The 15,000-nt window shown below is 50.0% G+C and overlaps 1 protein-coding gene across 1 annotated transcript in view; it reads right to left on the reverse strand.

Annotated features, from left to right (window-relative positions):
* Positions 1-15,000, reverse strand: part of npas3 (neuronal PAS domain protein 3) — a gene marked incomplete at both ends in the record, with an annotated part of 230,156 nt that overhangs the window by 69,207 nt on the left and 145,949 nt on the right. Inside the window, one exon of the mRNA XM_083682974.1 lies at positions 10,124-10,213. Coding sequence (XP_083539100.1) covers positions 10,124-10,213 — 90 coding nt within the window. The remainder of the gene's footprint in view (positions 1-10,123; positions 10,214-15,000) is intronic.

Genomic DNA, 15,000 nt, shown 5'->3' on the forward strand with positions numbered 1-15,000 from the left:
TCTGTCTCTTCCCCCCCCCTCTCTCTCTAGTTAATCTATTCATATAGAAACAGAGCCTGAGGACAGAGGAGAGATATCAGCTCCCTCCTAAAAACAAACCTGCCACGCTGAGAAGAGAAGGGATGAGAGAGGGAGACCCATTCTTCATCCCTCCCTCTCTCTCTCTCTCTGTTCCTCTCTCTCCCTTGGTCTCGTTCTCTCTCTCTCTCTCTTCCTTCCTTCTTCCCTGTTTATTTTAAAGGTTTATCAGTCGTGGTTTGTTTGTGAGTAGGACAACTCTCTCTCTCCCCCCTCCCTCCCTCCCTCCCGCCCTCCCTCTGCGTCTTCCATCAACTCTCCATATTGATTCATTAGTAATTATCCGTGGCTTGGCGGCCCTGGGCCTGTTCTCCCGCACCACTGCAGGTGTTTCACACACGATAATAGATGGATGAAGTTATCACGCTCCGGCACAAAGTAGCGCTGACATTTTGCGAAAATCCTCTAAGCAAATTTCTCCTCATGTTATCTCCCCGTGGTCGCCCATACAGAGGCAGCGCTACTTAGAGGCATCGTTAAGTCACAATAATTAGCCCTCATTTGTAAAAGCTAATGTAAATAAGTCCAGATAATTGTGGAGGTATTTAGGTATCATTCACGGAGCATAAACTTATATGTGCATTTGGGACGACCCATTAGTGCTATAGACGTCTACAACCTTGCGGGAGGGGGGAGGGGGGGGAGGGGGAGGGGGAGGGGGAGGGGGAGACGGTCTCTCTTTGCTTCGGCAGACAGAAGCACAGTTGAGAACTGAGAGTCTGAGAGATTATTGTTGATTTCTGTGACAGTTTATGTGGTTGATATGACTCTCCTCAAGGTCATTATCAATCTAGAAGTCTCAAACCAAACGTCAAGGTTGGTATGTTTCAACTTCAGGTCGATGTGTTTTTTTGTCATTGATTATTATTATTGATTATATACAGTAATTACACAAATAAAGACCATAATCAGATCTAGCCGGCAGAAAACCTAGCTGATCTATAAAAACGATTGCTCATTAATTTGTTGATATATATCTAATGACCGTACTCAATATTCCCACACGCACGCACGCACGCACGCACGCACGCACGCACGCACACACGCACACACGCACACACACACACACTCAAGGTTGAAGCCTACCTCATTCACATAGTATCCCCCTCCCACCCTACACCTTTGTCCCCGTCCGTCCGTCCGTCCGTCCATCCGTCCCTCCCCCCACCCCACTAAGAGATGCTTTTATTCTCCAAAGTGAGAAATTGGAATGGGGGTCTCTCTCCGAGCCCCGGAGGGTGACAGTGACTCCGTGACACCTCCAATGAGAGGGTCAAGCCTCATCTTCTATTCTCCCCAGACAAGCGCGTCCCCGTCCCCCCCTGTCCCCCCCCCCCCCCCCCCCCCCACACCCCCACCCCGCTCCTCATCACGGCCTGTTAGATCCTCATATGATGGCTCCCTAGCCTCTAATACAGGAGGAGATTACACAGCGGCCTTCTCTCCGTGTCGCCGTGGCGGGGTGGAAGTGTCACATTACGGGGCTCACCTCTGCCCGCGGTGGAGAGGTTATTACTGGGTGTACCTCGGCCCCACTCAGCAGGGACCCGCCGTGCCGCGGTTAGTGAATAACTGCTTCTGCTAAAGAGGAGGGAGACCCGTCTGGTCCCTCTGACAGGGAACGGAGACTCATCGGTGAACTTCACTTTTGTGGGAAACGAACGCTGATTTATTGCACTGGCTAAAGCAGCATCGATCACATGATCGGATGGGATTTACCGAACGCAAGCCCGGGCTAACAGGCGGAAGGGAATGAGGAACGGTATCAAACCCGCTCGTTTGTGTTTGACACCGTTCCTCATTCCTTGCCGTGCATTACAATGAGTCCGTCCTCTGATTTCTACCTCCACCAGCCTCTCCTGCAGTACACACTTAGTACACAATGGGAGAGAGAGTTAAAGTCATGTGTTAACCAGTTGTTTATAATTGGCCCCCCCATCCTAATCATCCAAGTACAGCAGAAACACAAAAGAGAAGCACATGTAAAGCAGTTTACTGCTCATAATCCCTAACTTTATCTGAGGTTCCAGAACTCAAACAGCGGTTCTGTTGGGCCCTTATTCCCAGGCCCCGGCATTCCCAGAGATCCCAGCCCTGATGAAAGAGAGTTGAAAAGCTGCAGGCAGATACACCAGAGATGATATCTGGGCGAGACGTCTGCTTCAAACATTCATAAGGAGGAGAGGAGGAGGAGGAGAGGGGAGGAGGGATGAAAGGAGGAAAGGAGAGGATGAGAAGAGAAGAGGAGGGAATGAGAAGAGGGATGAGAGGAGGAGAGGAGAGGGATGAGAGCAGCCCTATCAGTCTGTAGATGATCTGAAGGATGGAAATATGAATCTGGGTATTATGGATATGAAAGCATCAGTTTAGAGACGGGGGTTGGGAATAGACAGAGTAAGGATTGTGCTAACAGACTGCAGGGCTGCTGGGGACTGAGCCCAACCAACAGGTGCACAGCACAGCACCTTTAAAGTTGTTGCACATTTAAAGGTACATTCTGGAAGTTTTCTAGTGATTTACCTTTAGGATTTTGCCTCAAACTTTAAAATGGTGTGGTTCATATACTAAGCTACATACTCAACACCCTCTGGTGTTCTGAAAGAGTAGGGCATGAGTCACCTACGCCAGCCCATGACTGGCTCCTCCCAGGCACGGACGGACAGGCAGACAGACAGGCAGACAGACAGACAGAGAGACAGGCAGGCAGGCAGGCAGACAGACAGGCAGACAGACAGACAGACAGACAGACAGACAGACAGACAGGCAGGCAGGCAGGCAGGCAGGCAGGCAGGCAGGCAGGCAGGCAGGCAGGCAGGCAGGCAGACAGGCAGACAGGCAGACAGTTCTAGGGAATGTTTCAAGGCTAGCTTATACATCACATCCACCCGACAGCTGCTTTAAATCCCACGTCTAGACGGACGCCCGCTCCATCGTAACACACCTATGGTGTACACCCCCCCCCCCCCCCATGTTTTATTCACCTTGGTACAGGCCCATCTCCACCCCCATGTATTATTCACATTGGTACAGCCCCGTTGACAAAGCAATACCTCACAACAAGGGGTTAGGCCCCAGATTTGACAGAGGAACACAACAAGCCGGACGGAGAGGGGAGAGGGGAGAGGGGAGAGGGGAGAGGGGAGGGAGGCCACATTCATAGCCGACTGTATGCCAATAGTCAACGACTGCACACCCAGCGCTTGACCTTGGAGATACGCCATCAAACACTCGCTTTACCTCGAGCAACATCCATCTGGCGAAAAAACTCACACACACACACACACACACACACACACACACACACACACACACACAGGATAGTATTCTCCGACAGAACAAAAGCTCTACTCCTCTGGGCTAACTCTAGTGTCCTAGTGTGTTGTCGATAAAAAGCCTGCAATATGATTTATCTTTGGTGCATATCATTACCAGGAACAATCATTTCTATTCCATTCAATTACTACAGTACTAGCAAATCCGGTTGACTTTCACGATTCTTCCCCTGATTTCTATTCTCTCCTCCTCTCTCTCTCTCTCGCTCTCTCTCTCTTTCTCTCTCTCACTCCTTGTGGCTCGATATCTAGATGGCGAGGTTTGGTGTTGGGGAAACTTCTCCCCCCCCCCCCCCCACCCCACCCCACCCCAGAGGGACCTGCCTGCCTCCTCCGCCCTGTGAAACCTTGACATGCACAAAGACAGGCGGGGCGAGCAGCGCTGCCCTGGCGTGTGAGATAAGGTCGCCCACGGGACAGAGCCAGATTATCTCTCCGCAGCACTTGGACAGAGCCAGTCAAATGATGCATCATGCCGTCATTTTCGGGGGGGGGAAAATCAATTTCTCTCCACCGGGTCGCTATTTGCTTTTCAAAGTGCCCTTGTAGTCGTTTGGCTTGGAGCATTTATCAATTTAAATGTTGTGAATTGATAATGTTTTTCTGCGGGTGCGTGTGTGTGTGTGTGCGCCTGCCTTCTAGCTGTAGTGAATCATGCCCCCCCCCCCCCCCCCCCCCGCCCTCTCTGCCTGTGTTCTTCAACGTCAGTTGTGTAAATCTGTTTTTTATTTATTTTTTATTTATTTTTTTATCCCTGCCCGAAATCTGTTTGTTGTACGAGACAACACCAGTATTTATTCTACAGTCTATTTTGTGTTATTTTTCTCTCCACAAAGGGCTGCCGTTTGTTTATCTCAGCAGGTGTCCTTGTATTCACAATCACGGACACTATTATGCTACTGCAAATACTTCATTATCATTTATGATGTGAAATAATTACAAAAGATAATTGTCCCACCTATACTATCAATTCTAAATATCATAATTGCACAGTAAAGTTTGAATCGGTTAAATCGGTCCATTACAAATTAAAAAAAAATTGAAAGGGCATTACACATTTGGCGGTAGTGGAATTTCATGGCCAGACATGTGAGAGGCTGATGATATTCTGCAGCCAGAGTGTGTGTGTGTGTGTGTGTGCGTGTACGTGTACCTGCGTGTGCGTGTGCGTGCGTGTGTGTGTCTGCAGTGGAATGACAGGGCTGTCCTTGTTTTCATTCAGGGCTCAGGAGACTGGAGGGAGGGAGAGAGGGAGGGGGGAGCGAGGGGAGGAGGGGAGGGGGGGGGGCAGCGGGGGCCAGCAGGTTCACAGAGGTGGCTCAATTAAACATGACCTTCCTCTGCCCCCCTCCCTCCCTCCCATCCTCCCTCCCTGTCTCCTCTCCCTCTGTCGGCCAGGCCTCATGCAAATAGCCCCCAAGCCTCTGTCACACCACAACATCCCACATAAAAGAATGCTTATTACCCATTTAGGAGCAGCCTGGATCCCTGCCCTGATAGGCTATTTAAAACCAGAGAGGGGAGAGGGGAGAGGGGAGAGGGGGGTAGGGGGTGGGGGCGGGGGGGGTGAATAATCCGTCCGTATGCTTAGTGAGGCTTGACTCTCCGCTGTGTGAGGCAGATAATAGCAGTCCATTTGGTTGAGAGCCGGTGTAGAGGTCAATTTAGTCTTGGTTGTGGGGTTGTGGGGTCGGGGGGTGTGTGGGGTGGGGGGGTGGGGTGGGGGTTACAGCCTTCATTTCACTTGCAAAGCCGGTCGCAGCTGCAGAGCCACAGTGAAGCTGAATACTGTGTGAGAACTAGAAGGTAAAATATTCATTGTACAATCTTTCATATTATATTATCGAAATCATTATCAGAATTACAGAGTCAAATGTAGTGTTTGATCTCTCAGGATTTCATCAACGGCTCAATACGAGGTCTAGGTGTTTAAGTTATGAAACTCTGAAAATCAACTATTCTATTGCCTCATTGATTGGTGCACACAACACAATCCACCGTAAATCAGATGCTAATTCAATGATCTCATTGGCCCAGGCGATGGTGGCAAAACGCCTGCATTACCTCGAATGAGACCAGGAATGAGCTTAATCTGTGTGTGTGTGTGTGTGTGTGTGTGTGTGCGCGTGCGTGCGCGTATGTGTGTGTGTGTGTGTGTGTGAGGGAATGGGTATAAAGGAGCAAGACGAGGAGTGATCGGCTCACAAAGATGTGATCAGACATGCAGGCAGACGTTTATGCTAATACATTCAATATTCCCCTCATCCCACTTGGCCGGAGATCCGCTGGGAGCTGTGTGCGTGTGTGTGTGTGTGTGTGTGTGTGTGTGTGTCTCTCCGGAAGGGGGGGGGGGGGTGCTGAGAGAGGGATCAGACTCCTGGTGGCTTTCAAATGGCCCTCTGTGCGTGCGTGGCCCTGTCACTTAAAGCCAAGCAGATGTCTACATTCAATCCCAGCTCTACAATTGGAAAAGCCTTTTTTCGCAGCGAAACGTGAATGGGAGCGGGGCTCCGAGGGCCAACCGGTGTCGCTTCACAATAAAAGGGAGGCCTTGTTTTCATGAAGGAGCGAAAGAGAGAGAGAGAGGGGCGGGAGGGGGGGGGGAGAGAGAGAGAGAGGGGCGGGAGGGGGAGAGAGAGAGAGAGAGAGAGAGAGGGAAAGAGGTTGGAGGTATGCCAACTCAATCACATTGCTGAGCACACGAACAAAAGAGAAGAGAGTGCTGTAACCATATGGTACCAGCTCCACATGTCTGCCGCTCCACCGTCCATTCATGTCCTGTACGACCGGAGCATTCCTCTGGTTCCAGCCCAGGAAGGGGTTACCAGGACTAAAACCCCAGCTCCTCAGAGATGAGATGAGAGACGGTCGCTGGGTTCCAGATGTATCAATTTCCTTGGATATTTCAGTCTCATGCATGTGCATATGTTCCGCTGGCAGGGGTGCAGAGCCGAGCCCAGCCCGGAATGGGCCCACTTCCAAAAGCTAATATTCCGTTGGCCGGAATAATGCAATTATTATTTTCCTAGCTATCAGCCTAAGCACACACTGCCATCTGTTACACAAAGCAAACAGACACATCTCAATTACCCCAGCGGCAGCTGCCTGGTCACACCTCCACAACCTCCACACAACGTTAACACAACATCGCAACAACCTCCACACAATGCTAACACAACCTCACCACAACATTCCCTCAACATCACAACAACACCAGGATTTGAGGGGATCATTGGATCCATGGATCATGGGGGTCTTTCAAAGACAGACTCCTGGACAATCCTGGTCTTATTGTAAATGCTTCAACAAACAAAATCATCCAAGTGTGTGTGTGTGTGTGTGTGTGTGTGTGCGTGTGTGTGTGAGAGAGAGAGAGAGAGAGTGTGTGTGTATGCTTGCCTGCCTCTGTGTGTGTGCTTGTGTGTGTGTGTGTGTGTGTGTGTGTGTTTGTGTGTGTGCGTGTGTGTGTGCGCTCATCCATATGTGTGCGTGTGTCTACAATCCTGCTCCACAAACAAAGGCGTCCGTGCCCAGAGGGTCCGCTGTCGACGGCGCCAGCGATGCCTGCTGCTAGGGAGGGTCTTACAACGGCACGGAGCGCCACTCCAGCGGGCATCGCATCAGAACTTTTAACTACCGCCATTAGGCGGGCCGTGGGGTAATTTGCGGAGGCTGCCGCGCCGTTTTAGCAGGGCAGATTATGCACCAAATCACGGCAAATTTGCTTAATAGCCCTCATCCGCTGTTCAACAAATTCCTTTACAGACAGTATCTGCTGCACATTATGTATTCCGTAAGTTCCATTTGTTTGCAGAAAAGATTTAGAATTTAGAACTGTCTCCGTTCTAGAACGCCGCCTACCCTTCTACAAGTTCCTTCTGAAAGGAGGGCCGTGGTCACGGGTCAGTCAGGATAAAGATGGAACATATTTCAGAGAACTAAGACGTTGACGTCGACACCTGTGATTACTGAGGGGAACGGAGGCCTATCAACGCCATTTGCAAAACAGAAATGCTAATTCTGACCATCTGTTTCAGTAAGCTGCTACTGCGACTGCTAGACGCTGATGCCATCGTCCTCTGGCACAGAACGGGCCAACACATTACCACCACACTGGGACATGGTACCAGTCAGGACTAGGCTGTCACATGATCATGGTACCAGTCAGGACTAGGCTGTCACATGATCATGGTACCAGTCAGGACTAGGCTGTCACATGATCATGGTACCAGTCAGGACTAGGCTGTCACATGATCATGGTACCAGTCAGGACTAGGCTGTCACATGATCATGGTACCAGTCAGGACTAGGCTGTCACATGATAATGGTACCAGTCAGGACTAGGCTGTCACATTGTAGGCATCAAACTGCACTCTTCTGCCAGGGACGATTCCCTATTCCACATGAGTAATAACAGAACATCCTCAACTGTATTACCATGTAATAACAGCTCTATTACCATGTCATAACAGAACATATTCAGCTCTATTACCATGTAATACTAAAGAAATCACTAGATTACCACGAACAGTAACACCACATCAACAGGGTGTTGTAATGACAGTGTTACATGTGTAATAACAACTAAATACTTATTGTTGTTACCAACTATCTTACTATATACAGAATTTTTGACAGGTTTTGACAACAAGGATATTAAAACTTTTACTGTAATGACCTAGGGGTAATTGCCCTGTATAACGGTCATCAAGACGACCAAACAGGCGAAAGACTGCCTGCCCCTCCCACTCTCTCTCTCTCTGCAGTCCATAACTGTCAACATAGAAGTCGAACACATAAACTTTTATGACGAAGAATAAAAAAACTTTCAGTAGTGAGGTAGTTTAATTACATCTCGCTAATGACTTCATTAACATGAGGTTTGATATGCAAGAAACTTCGAGACGAGGAAGAGGTTGAAATCCTCTTCCATAAATCTGCCTCAGATTGTCTACCCCCGTAAAAAATCCATCACCTTGTCAGTTTGAAAAGGCTTAAAGAGCTGTGCTGATCTAATTAATGTTGAAAATAATTAGCTATGTTTTATTTGAGGGGGAAAAATGGGTTACCAGACAGATTAAGTGGCAGAAAAGTGAACAGCAATTAAGATCTGTGAGGTTAGAGACTCAGTGTACACATGTCAGATAGAGTCAGCTCACACAAGGACAGGAAGAAGCCCTCTCTATCACTCTGCCTCCCCTCTCTCTCTCCACTGATAAAAGTAGCAACAAGATAACTACATCACTCAGCCCAAAGCTTAGGGGAACCTATTTGACAATTAATCAATTATTTGATAGACATCATTAATCCATCGTTGCCGAATTAATCTGGAGATATCCGAAACGGCTCTGCCACATCTTTTACCATTTTTTAATTTGGTAAACGGGATTGCGGTTTTTTTCAGCTTTTTTATTGTCGTTCTATATCTAATTTAGACAAGACAATGACAACTCTATCTCTCCAGAGAGACAAGGATCTCCACATAACAACCTCATTCAAACACAGCTGCATATTCACTCACTGAACACTTTATTAGAAACACTATACTAATACTGGGTAGGGCCTCCCTTTGCTTTCAAAACAGCCTCAATTCTTCGTGCCATTGATTCCACAAGATGTTGAAAACATTCCTTTGAGATTCTGGTCCATGATGACATGATTGCATCATGCAATTCCTGCAGATTTTTCAGGTGCACTTTCAAGCTGTGAATCTCCCGTTCTACCACATCCCAAAGGTGTTCTATTGGATTCAGATCCGGTGACTGGGAAGGCCACTAAAGAACACTGAACTCAGTGTCATGTTCATGAAACCAGTTTGAGACGACTTTTGCTTTGTGACATGGTGCATTGTCATGCTGGAAATTGTGGCCATGAAGGGATGCACATGGTCAGCAACAATACTCAAATAGGCTGTGGCATTCAAGCGATGATTGATTGGTATTAACGGGCCCAAAGTGTTCCAAGAAAACATTTCCCACACCATTCCACCACCTCCACCATGAGAAGGTGTACAGGTGTTCCTGATAAAGTGTTCAGTGAGTGTAAGCTCTCTCAAATACAGTGAAAATACGCACAAAGCTAAAATAACAATAATGATTCTCTTATGTATGATATATAATAATTTTGAACTTTTTGGACATTTTTCTCCACCCTCATCGAACCACTCTGTGGCTCCTATTCTGTCTATAATGGGAACGTACAGTTCTGTAGGCATATCACTGTGGCTGAGCCATGTGAGAGAAGGCTGTTTCTGCCCTAACGGACACAATAACATCATCCTCCTCCTGAGTTGTGTTGTGAAGAGAGTTGTTTCTCTTCTCTCTCTCCCCCCCCCCCCCCCCTCTCTCTCTCTGTTAGCCCCGGAGACAGAGGCAAAGCTGCCTGGACCTATTAGACGAGCCAAGGTCACTCCCCCCACAGTTTGACCTCCAAGATGGCCTCCGTGTGTTTATTGACATGTACTGGGGGCTGGACGCCAGCCAATAGCAGCGCAGAACCTGTTAGCGCTTTGACAAGAATAATACCCTGGGATAAAATATGCAGCGTCGCAAGGTGTTAAATTACCAACAGGCCAACAAGCTGATGAGATTTTAAATGAGCTGTAATTTGTCTGAATCTACTTTAGACCCAGCTAGCCGAGTGCTGATAAAGAGGAGGAGGAGGAGAAGGAGGAGAGAGAGATGTTTGTGATAAGGATGCATGGTTGTACTCACCTGTGAGAGCCCCAGGTAGATGGACACGGTCTCTGAGATGTACAAAAACCTTCCCTCCTTGTTTAGTGCAAATACAAATCCATCCAGGGACTGTGGGAGAGAGAGAGAGAGAGAAACAGAGACAGAGAGGGTGAGGGAGAGGGAGACAAGGGGGGAGAGAAAGAGAAGACGTGAGTGAGACAACTGTATTAAACTCTACAGACCTCAGAGAGGGACAGTGGTGCCTGTAAAGCACCAAATGACACCTTGCGTGGAAACTACAGTATCACTCATGATGACAACAGCAATTATAGCAGCAATTAGCCGTGTGTGAATGCCGAAAAAATCAAGTCAATTATAAACTGGAGAAAGAAAATAAACCCAAATGAGAACAGAGAATACACTGAAGTGTGCATCAGAACAGCACCAACAGACCTGCATTCACAGTGTACTACCAGAACTGACAGAGTGTGAAATTCTTTGAGGTACTGTACCAGACAGAAGCCAGGGAGGCTGGTGGAGGTAGAAATCAGAAGACGGGCTCATTGTAATGCATAGAATGGCATGAGGAATGGTATCAGTCCGTTCCATACATTATAATGAGCCCGTCCTCCGATTTCTACCTCCACCAGCCTCCCCTGCTGTAGCCCTGTCTGGTAGCAGACCCCATTCACAGCATCCAGATGCACAGCAGTCTGTCTGCGGAAGGTAGAGGTACGCCTAGTTAAACACAAATAATTGGTAAAAAGGGGAACCTTCTGGTCAGGGGAGGCTGGTGGTGGTAGAAATCGATTTCTACCTCCACCAGTCTCCTCTGACCAGAAGGAACCTCTTTTTACCAAATAGCTCCCTTGTAAATACAAGATGTCGTCCATACCAGTGTAAACAGCAGGCGTACCAGAGAACAAAGAGCTCATCTGAGCTGTGTTATTGTTCCTGGGAGCTCTAGAGTGTTGACTAAGCATCAATAGACCTTTCATTCATGTGGGCAAAAACAATACACATTTACATCATAAGTGTATGAAATGATAAAATGATATGTTGTTTTCCCTGGTCCCTGGCTGGTGCATTCCAGTGTGCAAGCCTGTCTGATGCAGATCACGCACGCGCGCACGCGCGCACGCCCGCACGCCCGCACGCCCGCACGCCCGCACGCCCGCCCACACACTGTACTGTAGTTGCCTGTGGATCACGGCGGGACGCCACCTCTTCAACGCTGCCTCCAACAGGCACCAATTAAAGCCCCCAGGTCACAGGGTTAATTACATAACGTCCCCTACTGCTGGTGATGATGATCTACAGGGCCAGCCAACCACGGGAGAGCGCCGCATACACAACCAGGAAGTCAGCTGTAGAGAGAAACCAACGCCATTGCTCGCAATGTCACCAACTTTTTATGACAGTACACACACCGACCGAGGCTCAGACTCTTCCCTAGAGGCAGCAGTAGGTAGAGGCAGCAGTAGGTAGAGGCAGCAGTAGGTAGAGGCAGCAGTAAATACAGGCAGCAGTAGGTAGAGGCAACAGTAGGTAGAGGAGGCAGCAGCAGGTAGAAGCAGCAGCAGCAGGTAGAGCCAGCAGCAGTAGGTAGAGGCAGCAGTAGGTAGAGGAGGCAGCAGCAGGTAGAAGCAGCAGCAGCAGGTAGAGCCAGCAGCAGTAGGTAGAGGCAGCAGTAGGTAGAGGCAGCAGTAGGTAGAGGCAGCAACAGTAGGTAGAGGCAGCAGTAAATACAGGCAGCAGTAGGCAGAGGCAGCAGTAGGTAGAGGCAGCAGTAGGTAGAGGAGGCAGCAGTAGGTAGAGGAGGCAGCAGTAAATACAGGCAGCAGTAGGCAGAGGCAGCAGTAGGTAGAGGCAGCAGTAGGTAGAGGCAGCAGTAGGTAGAGGCAGCAGTAGTAGGTAGAGGCAGCAGTAGGCAGAGGCAGCAGTAGGTAGAGGCAGCAGTAGGTAAAGGAGGCAGCAGTAGGTAGAGGCAGCAGTAGGTAGAGGAGGCAGCAGTAGGCTGAGGCAGCAATAGGTAGAGGCAGCAGTAGGTAGAGGAGGCAGCAGTAGGTAGAGGCAGCAGTAGGTAGAGGCAGCAGTAGGTAAAGGAGGCAGCAGTAGGTAGAGGAGGCAGCAGTAGGTAGAGGCAGCAGTAGGTAAAGGAGGCAGCAGTAGGTAAAGGAGGCAGCAGTAGGTAGAGGCAGCAGTAGGTAGAGGCAGCAGTAGGTAGAGGAGGCAGCAGTAGGTAGAGGCAGCAGTAGGTAAAGGAGGCAGCAGTAGGTAGAGGCAGCAGTAGGTAGAGGCAGCAGTAGGTAAAGGAGGCAGCAGTAGGTAGAGGCAGCAGTAGGTAGAGGCAGCAGTAGGTAAAGGAGGCAGCAGCAGTAGGTAAAGGAGGCAGCAGTAGGTAGAGGCAGCAGCAGTAGGTACTGTAGAGGCAGCTGGCAGGAGAGAGGCGGTGTGTCCCCGGCACCGCTCAGAGATGAAGCAGGCCCGGCCCGCGGCTATCTATACCCAGCTGATATGCAGCTGACAACACCAGCCTCCTCTGAGGGGCTCACACCTAACACTACACTGTGTGTGTGTGTGTGTGTTGAGTATGTGTGTGTGTGTTCCTATAAGTACTGCCTCCCCCAAACACACCGGCACAAACTGCAATTCTGTCACTCTCTTTACTATACGTTACACACACCTGACGTCAGACAGATTGACATACTGTACACACACACACACACACACACACACACACAGAGAAGCATCGTCTGGTGCTCCATAGCTCTCGGCGTGTTGGCAGTACACACACCGTCTCTCAGGGATACCGTAGAGAGAGAGAGAGCTTACATCCCATAATATTTACAGCTCTCATAGAGAAGGGAGTGACTTCATTTTATTTTAATGTGTTTCTCCTCTTCACTGCAGGTTAGAGAGATATTTTCTGTACCGTTAACAGGGATTTAGTCATTCATAGAGACAAAAGTATTAAAAGGATTAATTTGATTAATAGTAGTTTAGGCTTCGTTTTTTTTTTTTACGCACACACACACGCACGCACGCACACACGCACGCACGCACGCACGCACGGCCGCACGGCCGCACACACACACACACACACACACACACACAGGTGTTGTCATCGTTCAGCGGGTCTCGGTGGTAGTTTATCACCAGTGTGAGCGGTGGCCCGGTGCTCTGTGTTCTCTACAACACTCCCACTTCCTCTCCTCCATCTGTCACTCCATTCCTGCCCTCCTCTGGGATCCCACCTCCAGCCTCCGCAGCCGTGACCCCCCCCCCCCCCCCCCGCCATGCTTACGTTATCATCCCTCCCCAAAGACCTCCCCCTGCCTGTCAGCCGAGCCCCCCAGCACGCACCCCAACCCCCCCCCCCTCACATCCCGCACCCCTGACCCCCCCTATCCAGCCCTCCAATCATCTCCTCCTGGCCTGCCTGCCTGCCCTGCTCGTCTCTCTTCAACACGCCAGTCGCCATCTGCAGCCTCTCTGAAGGAAGGGAGGTGTGTGTGTGTGTGTGTGTGTGTGTGTGTGTGTGTGTGTGTGTGTGTGTGTGTGTGTGTGTGGGGGGCTCTCAGCTCTTCTCCTAGCCAGGCACTACAGCAGCTAGCCCTGTCTTCTCCTCTCCTCTCCTCTCCCCTCCCCTCCCCATCCCTCCCCTCCCCTCCTCTCCTCTCCTCTCCCCTCCTCCCTTCCTCTCCTCCCCTCCCCTCCTCTCCTCGCCCCTGTACTCGTTGATAAACGGCCAGTGTTTACAGGCGGAGACAAACTACTGGGGGAGAAACGTGTTGCATTAAGACGGCCTTTCTGAAGTTGTTTATTCACAATAGTCTCTCTGCATTGGGGCCTGCTGTTGTTGTTGGGCTCAGCCAGACCCAGTGGACCCAGCAGTGGGCAGGTGAATCCCCTGACAGGGGATTGGCTGGTTGGTTGGCTGGCTGGCTGGCTGGCTGGCTGGCACAGACCCGGACCCCTGGCCCTGCCCAGCTAGCACCCCACAGTACAAGGAGGTCACTATTCAGTCATGCTTCAGAGGACGGAAGAAAGGCTATTGACTGCATGGTGGTGGTGAGGGATGGTGCCAGATGATATTCAGTTCAGTGATGATCATGTTGGGGGGGGGGGGGGGGGGGGGGGCTAGGCCTTGGGGGGGGGGCTAGGCCCTGGCTAACACACCAGCATATGTAAGTCTAAACAACAAAACACACATCCTCCTAGAGGACAAACAAACAAACTTCCTGTGAAGGACACAGCGTGGGGAAACATTAATCTGTCCTCCGCCCTGGCCAGAGATCTCTCTCTCTCTCTCTCTCTCTCTCTCTCTCTCCGTCCCTGTCTCTCTGTCTCTGTCTCTCCGATATTAAAGAACTCAGCGGTCGTCGGTGTAGATGAGGCTCATTGGCTACTAACATATCATTAACTATTAGGTCAGACAAAATTGAGAGGAAAGCGGGTGGGGGGCAGCGGGGCAGCTGTCAGTGAGGCTGCCACATGTTCACACCCCCACCTCCCACCCCTCTGACGTTGGACGCTGGCTTAAAGAACAATCGCTGCAATTAACACCTCCAGCAGGGATGGGCACAGCAGCACAGTTACACACACACACACAAGTTAATGCACACACGCGCACACACACGCACGCACACACACACAAGTTAATGCACGCACACACAAACACACACACACACACACACACACACACACACTATGAACTATAAACTAGGAGAGGCTCCCACTGTGTGAGTCTGTCACCCCCCCCCCTCCCAGATTTACAGGCACCTTTGGCTCCGTACACAACTTGGAGCTGAGCGCTGGCCTGGACTATTAGGAGCAGATTATGTGCTCACAAATGACTGGCATCTGCAGAGGAGCTCCTGTTTACTGTTGAATTTAGAGATTGACATGAGTAG

Source organism: Argentina silus, assembly GCF_951799395.1.
Source record: "Argentina silus genome assembly, chromosome: 13".
NCBI lineage: Eukaryota > Metazoa > Chordata > Actinopteri > Argentiniformes > Argentinidae > Argentina > Argentina silus.